Below are 20,431 nucleotides of genomic sequence, written 5' to 3'. Positions count from 1 at the left end.
TTCTGAGGAAACGCATGAATGGGGACCTTCCAGTTTCCATATTTGCTTGAAGGGAGAATGCAGAGAAAGGAGGGTCTCAGTCAGCTCTTATAACTGCTTTATTCTTGTTCTCTTGTGCTGTTTACAGTGTCTCCCAGAAAAGAAAAACCCCAGTTGGCAGGGAACGTGATGATCGACCTTCACTGAACCAGCAGTAACCACCAGGAGAATCCAGGGGTGGGAGGGAGAGACAAGGACCTGAGACAGAAGGACTGTGCTAGTGTGCCCATTTTCTGATCTCCAGTTGCTCAAATGGGAATAAAAGAAGGAATATTAAATGATCGTCTATGGGACAGAGAACTTCGGAGATCTGGGCATGATCAGAAGGAGGGCAGGACGAAAGCCCAATTTTAAGCATCTTGTTCGGCTATCACTGGGAGACTCCGTGTGGGAAAGGGTGCAGTGCTAAGAGGGTGGAGGGTGCTGGGAAAGGGCCCCAACTGTGATCAGGGAGGAGGGACCAAGGGCTCTTCTGGATGGCAAAGATAGGCAGAGCGAAGTGCTGGGGCGCTCATTCTGTCCAGTCCTTCTTAATGGACAGGTTCCACTCCCAGGTGAGGTGGTCATGCTTATCATCATCGGTGAAGAAGGACTTGTTGTGGTAAGTGCCTCGGGCCAGCATGCCCTTGGGGGCCTCCTCAATTGGAGTCAGAAACTCATATTCCTCTGGCCGAGGCCCGTAGCTGCCCACCATGAACGTTGCTTTATCCACTGGGAAAAAAGAAAAGTTCATTAGGGTGAGAGCCTGTTAGATGGAAACACTGCATGTGACAATTTGGAGCAGAGCTCACTGTGATCAAAGCCAAGAGTAATAGTTTCCAAGCCTGGCTAAATATCAGATTTACCTGGAGCAACTTTTTTTTTTTTCCTTAAAAACATTTTTTAAAGTTGGAATCTCTTCATAATGTAGTATACTTTGACCCACTCTCAACCTATGGTTAGTACTATTGTGAGTCCCAAGAATCAGTGTCTTTAACTCTGAGATTTAGGAAAGCTGAGGAATTAGTGCCCTAAATCAATGAGGATCAAGACTCTATGAAGATATAGCAGATTATATCATAAAAAACAAACAAACAAACAAAAAGAATTCCAGGTACTCCAAAGGTACACACTTCCAGTTACAAGATAAGTAAGTCCAGGGGATCTTCTCAACCCAGGAATCGAACTTGGGTGTCCTGTATTGCAGGCAGATTCTTTACCAACTGAGCCAGGGAAGCCCTAAAGTACAGTGCGGTGACCATAGTTCACAATACTATGTTGTGTATTTGAAAGTTGCAGAGAGAGTTGATCTTAAAAGTTCTCATCACAAGAAAAAAAACTGAAACTGTGTGGTGATGGGGGTTAATTAGACTAATCACGGTAATTATTTTACAATATGTACAGGTACAGGTCATTATGTTGTATACCTAAAACTAACACTATGTTATATGCCAATTATATCTCAATTAAAAAAACCCTGAAACTAATTGAGACCAGAGTTCTGATCTCAGCCCTGCTACTATCTACGTTTCGGGGATTCAGTTTCTTTTCTATATAATACACCTTGAGGATCTTCTATCTACAAACTATCATTCTGTGGATAGTTGCAAGAGATAAGGTAACAGCTGGTGATCAGAATGAACAGAAATCATGGATGGAATAATTAGATGAAATGGGAAAACCAATAATTTTTTTTTTTTTTATAGTGGTGAACTGAAATAGATGGTAAAAATAGCCAACCAGAGTTATTAAAAGGTGAGCAACTGGGATATATATTAAGAATAATAAGGACTAGAAAGTTTAAGTAAAGGTAGGTGGGCAGGCAGGCAGGTGATGTTTAAATTGGCTGTTATTTTGAATAAGTTTGGAGGAATAGCTGCAGACATTCTTGACAACCTTTTGCCCAAGTGATACATCAGAGTCTTTACACCCAAAGGAAAATAGGAAACTGAACTATGTTTTCGTGAGACTAGGTATTGGAAGAGCAAGGACGATCTTTAAGGTTAACTATCTTCTGTGGGATTTGAGTCATTAAGTGGGTCTTTGCTGCTACTGCTAAGTCGCTTCAGTCGTGTCCGACTCTGTGTGACCCCATAGACGGCAGCCCACTAGGCTCCTCTGTCCCTGGGATTCTCCAGGCAAGAACACTGGAGTGGGTTTCCATTTCCATCTCCAATGCATGAAAGTGAAAAGTGAAAGTGAAGTCGCTTAGTCGTGCTCCATGCTAACTGATCATTGTCTTCCTTAGTCCTCTTTGATGGATTTGGTGAAACTGACCTATGCATTACTGATTCACCCCTCTAGGGGACGCTGTTTCACACCAGTAGGTTAACGAAACGTTTAAAGTGCTTTCATCCGCCTTCCACCTTTCATTTTTCTCTGCTCTTATTAACAGAACCCAACTGAACATGCACCGTTTAGGTGCAGCTTGTCAAGGAAACTGTAGATTAAATAATGTGATATTATTTGTTTTAGTTACAAAGTGAAAGTGAAGTCACTCAGTCCTGTCTGACTCTTTGCAACCCCATGGACTGTAGCCTACCAGGCTCCTCCGTCCATGGGATTTTCCAGGCAAGAGTACTGGAGTGGGGTGCCATTGCCTTCTCCAGGGGGTCTTCCTACACAGGGATCGAACCTGGGTCTCCTGCATTGTAGGCAGACGCTTCACCATCTGAGCCGCTTTTCTCAGTTCTAGAAAGAGTTCCCCCCGGCCCCCCCCTATTCTTTGGCCAGGAAATTGAGCACCGCAGCCCACCCCTCCGCTGGCACCTGCCTATCATATGCTACTAGCACCTCCCATTTGGGTAGGTCTTTCCTCTCGGATTTCTCTGACACTCAGGTTTTTTTGGAGAAGGAAATGGCAACCCACTCCAGTGTTCTTGCCTGGAGACTCCCAGGGATGGGGGAGCCTGGTGGGCTGCCGCCTATGGGGTCACACAGAGTCGGACACGACTGAAGCGACTTAGCAGCAGCAGCAGCAGCAGTTTTTTTACTTGTGAACTGCTTTTTTAAAAAATTCAAGAGTACATTTATGTACTTGAATTCAAACTTGGTTGTGTTTGCTTGCGTGCTATGTTGCTTAGGTCGTGTCCGACTCTTTGCGACCCTATGGACTGTAGCCCTCCAGGCTCCTCTGTCCATGGGATTCTCCAGCCAAGAATATTGGAGTCGGTTGCCATGCCTTCCTCCGGAGGATCTAACCGAGCCAGGTATCGAATTCTTATTCTTCCCCTTTATAAGTAATAAAATTGGATTTCCGAAGCAGAATGCTGAAGGTCGGTGGCTGACCCAGTCTTAACCAGGTTTCTGTTAACATGGAAGTAAGTAGATGCGTGGCTCTCCAAGGGTGAATGTCCACAGCTGTCATCAGATTCTTCAATGAATTTAGGACTAAACATCGCTAATAACCCGAAGTTTACGTGTCCCTGAGAAGCGGAGTTTGGTACAGTGGTAAGTGTGGATACTTTACCTTTCACCCCGGTCCGGTAGGTGTGTTGAACATACTTCAGTCCTGACACAATATCCTTGTTCACCTGTAGGTGGGAAGGAGCCATGTGATTCAGATTAAAGAGGGTCTTCAATTTTTCCTCATATTTCATGCTGATCTGACCTAACTGAGGCTTCTCTAAGGATGAAAGGACTGAAGATTTAGTTCAAAATAAGTTACTACCATCATGTAGCCTGGCGATGAGGCAGAGATTAAAGAGAGGAAGTCACAAGACTCAATGTTACCGAAGCTGGTTCCAATTGTTGAATACTATGATTTTTGGTGTGGGGGAGGAGATGGTTAATTAAAACAGTCTCAGTATTCTACATTACGTCTCTCCTTCCTCCATGGCCCAGAGAAGGGTCTTGAGCTCCTTCTCCCTGAAGACTGTCCATAAGGCCTTTCTTGTTTTTAGGTTACAAAGGCATTAATGAAAACTATTATGTAAATATCTGAAAACCCTAATCTCAGAAATGATCCACCAAACATATGAAGAACAAACAGGGAGAAAAGTCGTAATGGACAGTTGGACCTAGAAGATGATTTTGCTTGTAACATAACTGTGATTGGAGTCTAGAGATGAGATGAGTCACAGGAAAACACCCCCCTCGGATGAAAATAATGGGTGAAATCCATTTGCCTCTGGCATATAGTTTGGATGGCTGTCGTTCTCAGATGTTGTCTGGAATCTTGCCACTTTCCCAAGCCTTTCAAAGAAAATTTACTAAAGTGGAATGAAAATATAGACAGCTCGAGCACTTTATTTTTCCATGATTCATTCTACCTAGGGCTGAACCGGTCTGTTAATTTTATACCATGGTCATGTTTATACAAGCAAATTAAAGTGGGCACAACCCCATTAGCTGGATGGCTTGGTTAATTGTTCACCCATGTAAGAATGAAAGAGTATTGTTTCTCTTTGACAATAACCAGGGCTCTGTTTTTATTTTGGACAGAACAATTAGAGCAGTCTCTCAGTGATACATTTTGTTTTGTTGGCAATGGGGTAGTGTAGCCATGAATACTTCTTGCTTAGGTTTGGAACAGTCAGTCAGCAAAACCTGTAGCATAAAGCTATTGAAAGCAGACAGAAGGAAAACAGCTTCATTGAAGAAAGAGTGATAAAATGAAACCCGAACTTTCTAACTCTTCTAACTTCTGCATGTGACTCATAGATATAGGAAAAAAACCCACATCCTTCTAGAAGCCTTTAAGCTGGTCTCCTGGGCATAGTAGAAGATGTGGTCTGGTGGGTAAAAGACCAAAAAAAGACGGAAATGGTGGTGGAGTGGTAATAAGGACTTCAAAAAAGAAAAACTCCCTGTTTTTCTACTGCTCCACAGATCATCCATTTAATATAAACATGGTTGAGATGGACAAAAGGAAAGTGTGAATATTCCTTGTTATTCCCTGCCTCTGCCTGCCCACCCTTCCCGATTGTCTTCCACCCCATGAGGAAGAAGCTTTGGGAACTAAAACCGAGAGCCCAGATTTAGGGAGAAATAGAAATTAACAAACGTATGCCAATGTGATAATGTAAGAAATTTGATTTTTTTTTCTTCTTCTGATTACAGGAAGAATTGAAACTTTATACAAACATACAGGGCCATATACTTACTTTGAAGTTAATTTTGACTCTATATTCAACACCTTCCTTTAGGACAAAGGTTTCTTTTTTAAGGGCTTCCAGATCCCCTGTAGAAGTGAATTTTAAAAGAGTTAATTCTCGCTGAAAGGACATTCACAAGGAGATGAATGAAGTTGAAGCTCCTGAGCCATTTTCTGGACTCCTCAGGGCAACACGGTCCCTATGGTCCTCAGGTCAAAGAATGTTTGAGATTACTCGCTGCACAAATACACATTTGGAATTCCTGAAATCTTATAGCCGATATGAAAGAAACATGATAGAGCTTTCCCTCCAAGTTTGACTGCAACCTTAAGAATACGCAAGACTTTATGCTTAAAGACTCTGCCCCCAGTCCTCAAATATATAGGAGAAAAATATTATGTAAGAATGCCAGCTATTTGTTTTTGTAGATTTGTTAACGTGTGTTGTGTTTTCTAAGCTTTAGAAAATGTGCTTGTTTGGTTCCTTTTTATCATTCTAAAAAATATATAAAATTAAAAAATTAAAAAAATAGATTTTTGTACTTAATTTTGCTTTTGCATTTGCAATTTCATACTTTTTTTTTTTTCTTAAGGAAAAGAAAGCTTATCACTTAAGTTCTAAAGGCTTCAGGCTCCATAAAACCAGGATCTGCCCTCTAATTCCTGTACCTTGGTTAGAGAGGTGGTCTTTGTTCCTTTCCCAAAGTGATCCTGTATAATTTGACATTTGGGGTGACTGTGTGTGTGTGTTTTGCACAGTTTTGTGCAGATGCTTCATGCATATAGCTGGCACCAGCCTCCTCTGTATACATCTAGGATTCACTTCAGTAGCTTTTTTTTCGCTGATAGAAAACCAAGCTTATTTTGTTGCTGGGAAAAAGGGACAGGGACCAAGTTTTCCCTGCAGGATCGATGATTGAGCCTTTCCGAACAGAGCAGGTTTCCTTAGTACTACTTCAGACCTTATCTTGCAAAATGACAGTTGTACCTGTTAACTTTACACAATTTCTCACAGGAAGAGGTCTGAGGCCCGGTGAGAGAGAGAGAGAATTTCTTTCTGAGAGATGCTAGAACGTGGGGGTAGTTGAATGTGGGACTCTGCTCTAATGATTTCAGTTGAACAGGAAGTGTGTCTTTTCAGCCTCCAATTTCCTCCCTCTGACAAAAAGCCCATATAAGGTAAAGAGTGGTTGTCTTATGAGAGGGGAACTACCTTGCTCCTAAGCTTGCTGTTCTAGAGGCATGCTCTGTTCTGTCTCATGAGTCTATTTTATGAATCTGGTAATAATAATTATTATTATTTTTTTCACTAAAGACCTGCCTTTGATGTCCCCAACCCCTGGCTCGGTGGCCCTTTCCTCATTTCTCCCAGTGGCCTACTTTCCCCCAAATCAGCCACCTTTCCAGTCTCTCATCATCTCCTCCAGACCTAAGTTTCAGGAAAGGACTTGATCTTGGCAGCAATAAAGTGAAAGAAAATAACATGTTAAGTTGTACATCTTTAGTGAGGGAAGTTGCTTCTTTCAAAGAATCAGAGTTTTAAGCTAAAAAGGTACTGCATATTTCACAATGGAATTCCTAGCATTAATCAGGAGGTCTTAGATTTCTTCTTGCCTTCAGGTAAGTTCTGTAGCTGACACAGGATCAATATTTTCTCTGATCTTTATATTGTATGTGTGTGTGTTTGTGTATGTGTGTGTGTGCACTCAGTTATGTCTGATTCCTTGTGATTCCATGGACTGTAGCCTGCCAGACTCCTCTGTCCATGGGATTTCCCAGGCAAGAGTACTGGAGTGGGTTGCCATTTCCTTCTCCGGGGGATCTTCCCAAGCCAAAGATCAAACCCAAGTCTCCTGTGTCTCCTGCATTGGCAGGTGGATTCTTGACCACTGTGCCACTTGGGAAGCTGTTTACTTTACTAGGTTTTTTTTTTTTTGGCTGGGACAAGGGACAAAAACCATGCCCTTGTCCTCATGATGACATGAGGTCCCCACCAAACAGAAGAGCTGTGATCACTTACCAGTGAGGTCCATGGTGATTGGTCCTGGGGCACTTTCACAAACAAGGGTCAGGCGGGTGACAGTGACATTGGGGGCTGTTGGGTCTGCAGAAATTATAAGGCACTGTGAGCACAGAGAAGAGGTATATACATACAGGGTGTGTGTGTATACATTTCAAGTAGGAAAGAGAGAAGATGAAAAAGAAAAATGGATCTCTGTCTCTAGAGGAGAAATAAAGATGGAAGTGGCAGATTCACCAGGCTTGGTCTTAGTGACCTTGGACCTTCCTGTGAAGCTATTTCTGCTTCAGGTACTTGTAAGTGTGTTAGTTGCTCAGTCGTGCCCAACTCTTTGTGACCCCATGGACTGCAGCCCACTAGGCTCCTCTGTCCATGAGATTTTCCAGGCAAGGATACTGGAGGGGGGTTGCCATTTCCTTCTCCAGGGGATCTTCCCAACCCAGGGATCGAACCCAGGTACTTGTAGGCCCACCTTATTCATCAATAGCAAACATTTCCAGAGTGGCTAGGGGGAAGGTACTCTGCTGGTTGGGCAGGGTGCATCCATATATTTGGACCATGTCTGACTCTGCCATTGTGTATTGGAAATGATGGATGTTAGGTAAGGAGTGAGAAGGAGAAAAAGAGAACGTGAGAAACCATGGAGAGAATCCAATTCTGAGTAATAGTCTGAAACTCCTAAATCCTTCCTATGTGTTATTTTTGTCTATTTCAAGGCAACGTACCCTTTATCTCCAAAGAAAACTTAATCATCCATCTATAACTTGGTTTGGCACATGGAGACTGCAGCTCACTCCCTTAACCTTAGAAGCACTTGGGAAACTCTTCTTTGCACCTGCTCCTGAGTAGCTCAAATGTCTGCCTTCTCTGTGCCCCTCGACCTGCCCCACTCTGTCTCCTCACATACACATACCTGCTACCACAGGACCGTCCCCCAGGAGCGTTTTCTTGTACTTAGTTAGACTTTCATCATCTTTGTCCATCTCCTGCAGCTCCTTCAGGGACTTCTGTGGGGGGGGCTTGTAGTTGAGCTTGCCATCCAGCTCATCGTCATCCTCTTCCACGTGTGGTTCTGGGGCCTTTTCAGTCATTTTGATCTAGAGGGAGACAGAAAGAAAGACAGTGAGGATCTATTGGCCAAAAGTCCGTGGATATGAGCTATGCTTGAGGGGCTGCTCTTAGTCTTGTCGTTGTTTAGTCACTAAGTCCTGTCCCACTCTTTGCGATCCCATGGACTATAGCCTGCCAGGCTCCTCTGTCCATGGGATTTCTCAGACAAGAATACTGGAGTGGGTTGCCATTTCCTTCTCCAGGGGATCTTCCTGGCCCAGGGATTGAACCCACATCTCCTGCACTGGCAGATGGATTCTTTACCACTGAATCATCAGGAAAGCCCACTCTTAGTGCTATTTTTGCCCTAATAAACTTCTGTAATTGTCAATGATTTTCCAGAAGATTTCCCTCTGATTCAGCCTCATTCTATTTCACAAAATAAGAATATAACACATTCTAGGTTTTCCTTTGACATATCTGAATGTTTTCATACTGTGATGAATCCCTCCTATTCACTCAATGAAACTGACAGTAAGTAACTCACTTGTGAATACTATAAAACAAGTGAAGCAACACAGCACAAGCTGTCCTGAACAATGAATGAACAGCCCCAGTTCAGAGAGTTATAGAAATGATCATAGTCCTACAAATCTAGCCAGTCTTGCAGGTGTCAAAGTGCTCAGCATGTATCAATACAATCCCAGTCATAATGGTGTCAAGTACTTGGTAAAGCAAGTTAGTTTTTCCCCATTCATTGCATCTTTCCCTGAACTCCTGCAAGAGCTCAAAAGCAAGTCATGAGAAGTTTTAGCCCCTGTGATATCTGCCTGAGTGTCCTCCCCCGGCTCCCAACATTGCTAATAATTCCCCAAGGCCAGCTAGTGGGTTTTGTTTCTCTCTCACTTTAAAAATTTATTTGGCTGCCCTGGGTCTTCATTGCATTATATGGGATTTAGTTCCCCAATCAGGGATCAAACTCAGGGCCCCTGCATTGGGAGCTCAGAGTCTTAGACACTGGACCACCAAAAAGTCTCTTGAATCTCCCGAAACACTTGAATACTTGTCATTTTATAAGTGCTCATTGATTGGGTTAATAGGTTCTATATCTAACGAGCTTCTGTTCTTTTGAAATAACACAAAATAATAAAGGATTCCAACTTCTAGACAAATTGCAACTGTCTCTTTAGTACCCTTCTGTCCATCTCCACTTCTCCTTTAGTACCTCCTTCCCTTCTCCAGATCTCCTGTGACCTTATGCTCTCAGACCTTACCTGGGCATACCCTATTTTCTTCCTTCATCATCTACATTTACTTGTTTTATGTTAAAACATCAAGGGAAGATCTAATACAATTATTTACACTTAAATGTTAATGACTGATTGTAAATTTTAAAATTATTTTTCTTAAAGCAGGTATAGTCAGAGCTTTTCAGAGTTGAAATGAACCTTGGAGGTGATATAGTCCAAAAACTTGCTAGTCACTCAGTCGTGTCCAACTCTTTGTGACCCCACGGACCGTAGCCCACCAGGCTCCTCTGTCCATGGAATTCTTCAGGCTGTAATACTGGAGTGGGTAGCCATTCTCTTCCCCTTGTTTTATCACTGAGAAACTCAAAACACAGAGCTTAAGAGAATTGCCCAAGTTCATGTATCTCAATGAGATACCCTGTCCTAATAAAGAGGAAGGAATCTCTAGGAAGAATTTCAGGCCTGGGGTTGCCAGAAATGGAGCTATTTGGGGGAAACAAGGGAGATATTTAGACAAGGAGATAATTTCCTGGTTTCCTTTCATTCTGCTCCCAGGGTAACTCTTCCCTGCCTTGGGTAAAGGCTTTACTGTTCCGAAGTGGTAGAACTCTAAGACAATACTTATCACATCTCCTCTTGAGTGACCCTGCCAAGTTCTATAAGGTTCCTCTGAGAGTTTGAAGCTATCTGTGGCCAAAATCAGTTGTGGTTTCAAATTTAATGTTGCTATTATTGGCAATGGGAAGAAAAATAATTTGGAAGTGAAGCTAAACAAAAGCAATTTTAACAGGGGGAAAAAAAAAGGAAAGGAAAAAAAATGATATCTCTTGGCTCATCTATCTTCTTCCAGAAAAATAACAAGCTGAACACTATAAGCCTTGATCAACTCTGCAAACAGTATTGCATTGCCTGGGTCCACTTCCTGTGCAGGAAGGAAGCTTGTAGGCCTGTTGCTATGGCAACTCTTGCTTCTGCTGAAGAACCAGAACCACTCAGAGCTGAGTCTCTAGGGAACAGCACAATCAACAGAGTGACTAATTCAAGTCCTATTCCAAACAACACTCAGGGAAAGTGAATAAACTGGCTGGAAAAACGATGAAGGATGCAGTTGGTGGAGGTTGTAGGCTGTGGGTAGTTTAAGGACAACCATTAAGCCACAGATAAAGAACAACGCAGATGAGACTAATTAGATGAGACAGGTTCTCCTCTGGTGACACCCAGGAGCCTGACCAAATACCCAGGGTAGAGGTCACATAAAAAAACTGCAGACAGAGCATCAGCAAAGCTATCACCTTATGAGGACATCTCAGCACTGTAGAGAGGCCTTTCTGGAAAGTATTACTTGGTTCTCACAAGTCATGCGCTTAAAGTTTGACTACGAAAGGATGACACCACATCCAGGCACTAATTAGCTCAAGGTGATTTTAATAATCTGTAGGGAAATGACAACCCACTCTAGTATTCCTGCCTAGAAAAATTCCGTGGACAGAGGAACCTGGCAGGCTATAGTCCATGAGGTTGTAAAGAGTCGGACATGATTGAGTGACTGAGCGCACACACAGGGAATTGTAATTCTGTACCCTCAAATCTCAATTTTGAAAGGAGAGGGAAACAGAGACAGAGAGAAAGATCTAGTCTAGGACAGTATTTTCTAACTTTTGATAGTGTCATACTTGGCAACATAATTTATCTGTCATCTAGATCTTGATTTTTTAATTGGTAAATCAGAGACATGTCACTTTTAAATTTCCTTGATCCACTGCAAACAGATATAATAATTGCTCAATGAAAATGAGCCACACATTTATTTAAAGACATTGAAGAACAGAGAATAATGTGGGATTATGATATGAAATTGTGGCAGTCAAGAGGAGGAAAATGGGACCACATGAAAATAATTTGGTCTAATTATATAGCATAAGAAAAAGAGATATGAAGTCAGATGACTCCAAATCAGTTCACTCTGAAAAGCTGATTAGAAAAAAGAAAAAAAGATGAAAATGTCATAAAATGACAAAGAAAGGACTGGAAAGCACTTCTCAGGGAAAGCTCTTCTGAAAGCAAAATGAAGGTCACAAATATTTGATGAGCATCTAGCATTTACAAGACACTGTTCTTTAAGTTATTCTCCAAAGTGGAAAAAGTTGGGGGATGAGCAATCTATCCATACCAAAAATGCCCAGCTGGTTTGATTGGTGGTTCTTAATCTTTCTGGAGATTGCAAGTCTCTTTAAAAATCTAGTAAGAGTCATGGTCCTTATAAAAGGAGAAAAGCAAAAGCCCATGAAATTGTGCAAGCAGCACAGGGATTCGTGGAGCCCTGAAGTCCTTCATAGACTCTACTGGAGTCCATGATTAAGAACATGACCTTGAAACTATAACTTTTGGAAACAGTGAAGCAAAGCATTGAGTGTTAAGCATGGACTTCCCTGGTGGCTCAGATGGTAAAGCATCTGCCTACAATGCGGGAGACCCAGGTTTGATCCCTGGATTGGGAAAACCCTCTGGAGAAGGAAACAGCAACCCACTCCAGTACTCTTGGCTGGAAAATCCCATGGACAGAGGAACGTGGACAGACATTCCATGGGGTCGCCAAGAGTTGGACACAACTAAGTGACTTCACTTTCTTTTTCACTTTTTGCTTCTCTCTGAAGCCTGGCCCGACCAATGACACAACTCAGCCTCAAGCCAAGGATCAAGTCTGTGAACCTGAAACCCTGGACCTGCAGAGGCAGGAGGAGATACTGAGTAACGTCTGGATCTCAGGGAACATGACCATAGTCCAGCAGAAGAGCTGTGGTTTGGGAAGAGTTCTGGATCAATCTACTTGATTTTGGATAATTATCCCCTCAATGAACTAGGCCTCATCATGCATGAGTTTTCATTCTGGCTTTGCTACTGACTAGCTATGACCCTGTGAGCAAATTTTCCAACCCCTGTGATCTTCCTTTCCTCATCTTGGGAGGTGACAGGTTAGGGGAGACCATCTCTAGGTGCTTCCTTTTCTAAGGTTGCTACCTGTAGTCAGGTGTCAGCTCAGTTGTCCTTCAGTTACCTTATTTCACCTGTATAAAAGGCTATCTGCCTCTGTTTTATTATTTCATATTGTTTATTTATGTGAATTCCCCAAAGAGTATGCATTTTCAATTTTACAATTCATTTCCGGGAAATTTCAGATTCTCCTAAAGCCCCAACTGGTTAATATATCTTGACAACAGTTTCCCAAGCTGTGTATGTATAGTGAACTACAAGTATCATTTTTCTCCTTTTAAAAATAGTTTAAAACTTTTTTGTTTGTGTTGTGTGTGTGTTTTGTTTGTTTTTCTTGTTGTTTGTTTGTTTTTTGCTGCACCATGTGCCTTGCAGGATCTTAGTTTCCTGACCAGAAATTGAACCCTGGCCATGGCAGTGAAACCACAGAGTCCTAGCTACTGGACCACTGGGGAACTCCCTCATTTTTCTCTTTTTATCCTTCCATTTTGTAGGAATTTTAGGGAAATGCCAGGTTGCTCTCCAATTGCATCATCTAAAGAACAGCTTTTGTGTGTGTGTTGGAGTATAGCCAATTAACAATGTTGTGATGGTTTCAGGTGAACAGTGAAGGGACTCAGTCATACATATACATGTATCCATCCCACCCCAAACTCCACTCCCATCCAGGCTGCCACATAACATTGAGTAGAGTTCCCTGTGCTGTACAGTAGGTGTTTGTTGGTTATCCATTTTAGGAATAGCAGTGTGTACATGCCCATCCCAAACTCCTTAATTATTCCTTCCCCCCACTACCCACCACCCCCCAAACCATAAATTCATTCAGTAAGTCTGTGAAGAACATCTGGTTTTGTTATTGATAACAATAATTCTACCAGCTATCACGCGTAGCGCTAAACCCTGTCCCGAGGATTATCTCACTTAGTCCTCACCATAGCCTTAAGGATGGCTGTTATCATCATTCCCTTCTACAGATTAGGGAACCAAACTTGAAGTAAATAACTTGCCCGAGAAAGCATGCTGTGTAAGTGACAACATGAATATGAGCCCGGGGGGAGGTTTCTGACAGCAGGCTCTAAGCTCTGTCACTCCAGCTGTCTTTATTAAGAAGCAATAATGAAATTAGAGAGCTTATTGGTTATCTTGAGAATCTCCATGGGGGATGCTGCACAGGCAGAGGTGAGTGCTGCTTTGCAAAACTCTGCAGGGCAGCTTTAGCAAGTCAGGGAAGTGTCATCTAAAGAGAATTTCGGTGCAACTCTACCCCATGTCCCCTTGCGCAAGCTGCTAAACCTCTGCTCCAGTTTTGGCCTCTGCAGAGTGAAACGGTTGCCTTCAAAGATCTCTGAGGCTCCTTCATAATTCAGTGATTCTAAGGCTGTCCTTAATTTAAACAAGGTTGTAAACCAAGAAAGGGAAAGAGGAAGTGGATGTGAGGCTGGGGAGAACCCAGATCATCAGCATAGAACATTCTAGATTGGGCTGTGCTCACCTCCCTCTGGGGCTTGTACCTTGTTCCACAAAGAGCAGGGCTGTGTCGCTTGTTTTCATGCTGTGTTTGATTACAGTTCTTTACACAGTAAAAGTGAAATGAAAGTGAAAGTGAAGTCGCTCAGTCGTGTCCAACTCTTTGCAACCCCGTGGACTGTAGCCCACCAGGCTCCCCCGTCCATGGGATTCTCCAGGCAAGAATACTGGAGTGGGTTGCCATTTCCTTCTCCAGGGGATCTTCCCGATCCAGGCATCGAACCCAGGTCTCCCGCATTGCGGGCAGACGCTTTAACCTCTGAGCCGCCTGGGAAGCCCTAACGTGAAATGGGGAATTATCAATTACATATTTAATAAGGCCCCAAAGCACATACGCTTTTCTTTTCTGTTTTCATGTGCTCACCTCTCTAGTTATCTTTATTTCCTGCTTCACAGATGCCTATACAGGTGAATTTTCACAGCGAACCCTCACACCCATGTTTACTGCTCAGTGAAATAGGGTCAAGCATTAGATGGGCTGAGGCAGGAACTTAATCCTCTCAGGCTCAATTAAAATGCCAAATTAAATTAGGGTGGGTATTCATGGCATGGGTATAACAGCACAAATCAGTGTTTTTGTTTAAAAATTCAGTGAAATTTCCAAGACACTGGAAGTGACATACACCTAAGAATTTACCAGTCTCAGGATGCAGCACACTCTTCTGGTTCATAACGCAGTTCTGAATAAGTGGAAGGCAAAGACAAGGTAAAACTCTTGAATTTAGATGAAACAAACCACCTGGTTAATTCATAAAACAATGACCCTTTGTTGTGTCTCTTGGGATTTGAGCACTGAGTCAGATAGACTAGAGATTCAAAATGTGTGTCCATGATTGACGTTCCAGGATGTAAGGGTGTTATTAGCCTCACTGAGCCTGAGTTTTTTTTTACCAGTAAAGTGGGAATCATAAGCTTTTCTGATGGAGTTGAAGAGTTAGAGAAGACGTGAAAAGTTCTAGGACTATTCTGGCCAACAGTAGATGTTCAATTACCCTCTGTTCCCTTCTTCTCCTCGCTTCTTCATGATACTCTGTGTTTGCTGGTTTCAGCTTCATCGAGGTACCTGACTGCCAGACACCAAGGCTTTCTTTGGGCTCTGCCATGTTGACAAAGTCCTCTCCTTCCTCCTTAAAAATAGATTTGGTTTCTTTGAGGAGCATGGAAGAGACAAGAGGTTCTGGGAACTGCCAGGATTGTTTAGGAACTGAATCAGCCTGTAAAATGCAATCGTCACTATTCTAGTTCTTTAAAGAGCAATTTAATTTTAGATTCTATTTATTGCTCCCTTTCCTAAGTGAAGCCAGAGGTCATTCTGGGACTGATGGGAAATGATAGGAGACACAGGCACAGCAAATAGAGAGATTGTCCTTTGGCTCTTGAGGAAAGCACAGTGGAGACTTAACTCAAGCCCCGAAATTGCCTAATCACACAACCTGATGCACCGGCCAGGAGGATTAGACAGAAGAGGTAGAGTTGAGGGAGGAATAGAAAGAAATGGGGAAGTGCCAGAAGTAGGGGGTTTCCAGCAGAGAAGTACCTATGTGAGCATCAGCATTCTATGTCACCCAGTCATCTTTACTTCCTGATGTCTAGGATATGCCCACTTTCCCCAAACTGGAGGTCATTGGTCTACAGCAGGTCATGGTGAGCTGGACTGTCTCTGAAGGACCACAGACGTTTCGGAGCCAGTCAAGGAGGATTTGGGTCTGCTCTGCTGCCTGGTGATTTGGCTTCACTGGGGAATCTAACTTTAACCCCTGGGACACAGCACGCTGTCTCGGTTCTAAATTCCTTTCTGGTGTGTCACTATTCCCAAATGACCCAGAGGAATTGATGCTTCCAATTGGGAGCTGCTCTCTACTGCCTCCACCCCACCAAGAGCAACTGCAACTGCAGAGCCGGAAGACAGCAACCAATCCAGTGCCTGAGAGGACAGTGTCCTCTTACATGCATTAAACATTAAGATCAAGCCAGAGGTGGGGTACAGATTCTTAGAAGCAGAATTCTTTAGTGATTCCCTTGAAGTAATTATTTCCCAAGATATAATACGTTATTCCTCCCTGGGCATTCATAGTACGGTTGGTCCTCTCTTGATACCAAGAGCACGGGACTTGCAGCATCCATGGATTTTGGTATCAAGGAGGATGGTTGTGATCCTAGAACCAATGCCCCATGGACACCTAGATTTATATGCAAAAGGAGAGAGAACTCAGTGGATGCATTCAGCTTTTCTGAGTGTCTACTATGTAAAGTCACAGTTCTAGGTGCTTTCATGAATACTCATTTTAAATAATCTGCAAAGAAAATTGCATAAAGGCAGCCATTATTGGGCAAAAGATTACACTGCAATTAGTCCACTCACAGAGGTTTTAAATTAAACATGAAAAATTATGGCTCAGATGGTAAAGAATCCACCTGCAATACAGGAGACCAGGATTCCATCCCTGGGTTAGGAAGATTGCCTGGAGAAGGTAAGGGCAACCCACTCTAGTATTCTTGCCTGGAGAATCCCACGGACAGAGGAGCCTGGCAGGCTACAGTCCATGGGGTCACAAGGAGTCAGACACAACTGAGCAACTGACACTTTTCCAAAGACAATTTTTATAAGCACACATGGTGAATAGTAACTCTTCTAAGAAAACCCAAGCGAGACCAGAATGTGGAAACCACTAGGGAGGGACTCAGTAATTCTTTATTAAGTGGATAAGTATTGAAGTTTCAAAAGGAACACGAGACCCATCTGTGGGGGGTGCCAGTATGGACTCTAATACAAGATCTGGGGTGACAATAATACTGACCCAGAACAAAGATGCTCAGAATGGGGGCTTAAAGAACATTTCTGCCATGGTGCATTTCCTAAAATGTTCTTCTGAGGCAGCATAGCTACTGATTGTTTTTTGCATCAGTGTGTGACTTCAGTAAAGTCATTGCATACTTCTGAGCCTTCTTGTCCTCTCAGTGTCCTCATGGGATTCAGTTTTATACGTTTCTCACACCAGATCTGACACACAGAAGGCCCTCCATATAAGCTGGTTCTCTTTATCTTCTTAACTTTTATTGCCCCTCACCCCCACTCCTCAGGGTGTCTCTCTATCGGCCTGCTGAAGTTGGAATCTATTGTGCTCCCATGAATTGGCCAAGGCCCTCATGTTCCCATCAGACTGACCTAGCTATTTTGAGCTTCCACTGAAAACAGAACCTGCTCATTGCTCAGAGCATACTGCCTGAGGGACAAGCTCATGTTCTCCCAAATAACAGAGGACCATAGTCCAGTGCCTGGAGGTTGTTGGCCTTTGTTCAGCTATAACCTGCTTATTCTTCATGGGCTGTATCTGTGTAGTATGGGTGGTGAATGAACTTTTATTTCAGAATTGCACACATATCAGGAAAGAATAAAACGATCTTACTGTGCTTGTGTCATATCCAGTTATGGGAGGGGCCTTTTCTTATAAATGTAATGAAATCCAGCAATGGCGAAGATAAATGGCAACTGCCTATGACTGAACTTCCTGGATGCCAGCACAGACCTCTTGACTTCCCTTGCTTGAGCATCCAATATGCTAACTCTGAATCCAGTGTTTCTTGGTCTCTCCATGAAGATACAACCATGGGACCTCCAAGTCAAGGCATCTACCTTCCCCTACCTTGAACAGAACACCTCAGAGTTTATCTGACTTATACCACAAATTACCCTAGGTCCAGAGTTTAACCCACTCCAGTATGCTTGCCTGAGAAATGCCAGGGACAGAGGAGCCCAATGTGCTCTGAGGTCACAAAAAGAGCCCGATATGACTTAGCAACTAAACAAAAAACCAGAGTTGAAGTACAGACCATGTTTGTAACATGTGCTACCTGGAACATCCTTTAAAAGAGAAGAAAGTATTTCAGGTCACACCTAAAGCACTTCTCATGACTGCCAAAACCAGACCACAACATTTGGAAGGCCCACTGACTAGGTGTCCTAGCTGAGCCTACTTGAATTTTACTAGAATGCCTCTCTTAATAAGGGGCTTCCCTGATGGCTCAGCAGCTAAAGAATCCACACGCAATGAAGGAGACAGGAGATGCAGGGTTCAATCTGGGTTGGGAAGATCCCCTGGAAGAAGAAATGGCAACCCATTCCAGTATTCTTGCCTGAAAAACCCCTGGACAGAGAAGCCTGTCAGGCTACAGTCCATGGGATCTCAAAGAGTCAGATAGAGCATGCCAGCAAAGAGCAACCAAGCGTGCATTTCTCAATAAATTGTTGGGTGTCTTCTGGGTTTCCTTTTAGCCCTCTCAGATGTAAAGAGCTGGTCTTGGCAACGGCAGCAGTTATCTTTCTGCCCACCTCACTGGCTTTTGCTAGTGGTAGAAATGTCATCTCGGTAGACTGATGAATCAATAGCCATGCGTTCTGCTATGCTCTCCACTGGGTTGTTAAATCTCATTGGACCCCAGGGGGGGCTTTCATTATATATTTCCTTTATGTGCCCAGAAAATTCTTTCCGTGGAGAACAGTTTCATGTTTTTTTTTTTTTCCTTTTCAACCCATCTCTTTAAGTCTGCTTAAAAACAGGAAACCACACATCTCCACCCCAGCACCAACCAACTTACCATGCACCAGCTTGGTTCGTAACAGCTTGGTTCTACAGTCTTTTTGCTTCTGAGGTTGGCCAGATGCCGGCTTCGACCTTGTAGGAACCCGGCCAGGCACTGCCGGCGGGTGCCCTTGGAATCCTTCTCCAGGACATGAAGGATGGGTCTCCTGGGCAGGCGTGCACGCCCTCCCTCATAGACCAGCCTCCCCTGAGTCACTGTTGCCATTCCCTGCCCAGACTTCCCCTTCTCTGCAGCCTCCTTAATAACTTTCTTATCATGGTTTATTTTAAAGAGGAACAACCCCTCTTAAAATAAATAAACTGTACAGGCGGTAGCCAGGTTTAGAAATTTCTTGCATTTGTCTGTGCTCACCTGCAGCCTTCCCCACCCCGAAGGGATCTCAACTTACTGTCAGTGGTCCACGTCTCCGTCCTGGGTGCCTCTGCCTCTCAAGCCTGACTTCTGAGTACTGGCAGTTAGAACAGGAAGGAAGTTGTGAGAAAAAAAAAAAAAAATGTTTTAAACCTACTCAAAGAGGAAACCCTGGGCTGTCTCAAATCCTGTTCCTTCAAGCTGCGTATCTCTTGATCAGCCAACTCTGAGCAGCACTCGTGATGATTCATGGTGCAGGCTACAGCATGACCACCCAGGTGAACACACAGCTGCCTGAGGGTTCAGACAAGGGTCTGCAGCCTATCATTGTGAGTGCTGTGAATAATTGTATGGCTGCACCTAAAAATCAAGCCATTTCAGTGCATACACTTCTGAGGCAAGTTGTCTAAAACCAGTAGCAGAAAATTCGCATAGGCCTTACTTTGTATGACTAACTTCTGTTCCTTTGGGGTCTCTGCCAGCTCCCTTATCAGCCAGATATGTTGAAAGTTTGCTGGCAGTGAATACTGCTAAGGGGTGCTAAGAAATTATGAATTTTAACTACACGTATTTAGCCCTAAATCTTAACATTGGTCCTCAAATTGGTTTTTAGAGTTTTGTTGGTCAGAATTTCAAGATGTGGCTTGTATGCCAGCACAAATCATCACATGCTATGTATTGTAGTTTTCACTAATTTTTCTTTTAAAAAGTCAAAGCCTTGTTTTGATTTAACCTAAGGATTGCAGATAGCAAGATAAAACTTCATTAATTCATAGTCTTCTAAGTCAGAACTTGTTATAATTTAAAAAGTGCTAAAACTGACTTTGTACCTTATTTGAGGAAATGGCTTGTGAAGTAATTTGAATGGGAACAAGTTACAGAGGCCATATTTAAATCATTTGAGGGAAGTTTCTAAAGCACCCAAACCACATTTTCATTAGAAATCTCCACAACTGCTGCCAATAATAAATGGTTGTTATTAATATTTAAATATTCAGTATTTTGGGGCTTCCCAGGTGGTGCTAGTGGTAAAAAACCCACCTACCAATACAGGAGATGTAAGAGATGTGGGTTCGATCCTTGGGTGGAGAAGACCCCCTGGAGGAGGGCATGGCAACCCACTCCAGTATACATGCCTGGAGAATCCCTTGGATAGAAGAGTCTGATGGGCTATGGTCCATAACATCACAAATAATCAGACATGAGTGAAGTGACTTAATACACATGCATTCAGTATTTACATTGTTCCAATATGTTTAGAGCTGATTAATTATGCAAATATATTTGGAGAAACTGACATTAATTTTGTTGTCATTGAAGTGTAATGCATTTTGTTTACTTCATTTTGTATATTGATGGCACCAGCTAAATCTTATCTTTAGTCAATGGAACTAAAGTAATCAAGGAAGTGGTGATCATTTGATGGAAGAAAAGAGATTAATCTAGAAAAATATGAAAAGAAAAACAGTAAAAGTACTGAAAACAAAAAACAGATTTAGTCTATAAATTTCAGGATGATGTAGATAC

The 20,431-nt window shown here is 42.8% G+C and overlaps 1 protein-coding gene across 2 annotated transcripts; it reads right to left on the bottom strand.

Annotated features, from left to right (window-relative positions):
• Positions 1–80: 80 nt before the first annotated feature.
• Positions 81–19,094, bottom strand: ARHGDIB (Rho GDP dissociation inhibitor beta). 2 transcript variants are annotated; one of them, XM_019961505.2, is made up of 6 exons: positions 18,942–19,094; positions 8,047–8,230; positions 7,134–7,217; positions 5,124–5,200; positions 3,488–3,551; positions 81–750 (listed from the first exon to the last, which is right to left on the bottom strand). In XM_019961505.2, exons 2-6 carry the CDS (start codon positions 8,222–8,224, stop codon positions 551–553), a joined length of 603 nt encoding a protein of 200 aa, XP_019817064.1. In that variant the 5' UTR covers positions 8,225–8,230; positions 18,942–19,094; the 3' UTR covers positions 81–550. The 2 variants fall into 2 exon arrangements, with proteins under 2 accessions (XP_019817064.1, XP_019817066.2); XM_019961507.2 differs by lacking the exon at positions 18,942–19,094 and adding an exon at positions 18,548–18,738.
• Between the last annotated feature and the right edge of the window lie 1,337 nt (positions 19,095–20,431).

The sequence above is a fragment of the Bos indicus genome, chromosome 5 (assembly GCF_029378745.1).
Source record: "Bos indicus isolate NIAB-ARS_2022 breed Sahiwal x Tharparkar chromosome 5, NIAB-ARS_B.indTharparkar_mat_pri_1.0, whole genome shotgun sequence".
Taxonomy (NCBI): domain Eukaryota; kingdom Metazoa; phylum Chordata; class Mammalia; order Artiodactyla; family Bovidae; genus Bos; species Bos indicus.
This window is presented reverse-complemented; position numbering and strand designations above follow the sequence as displayed.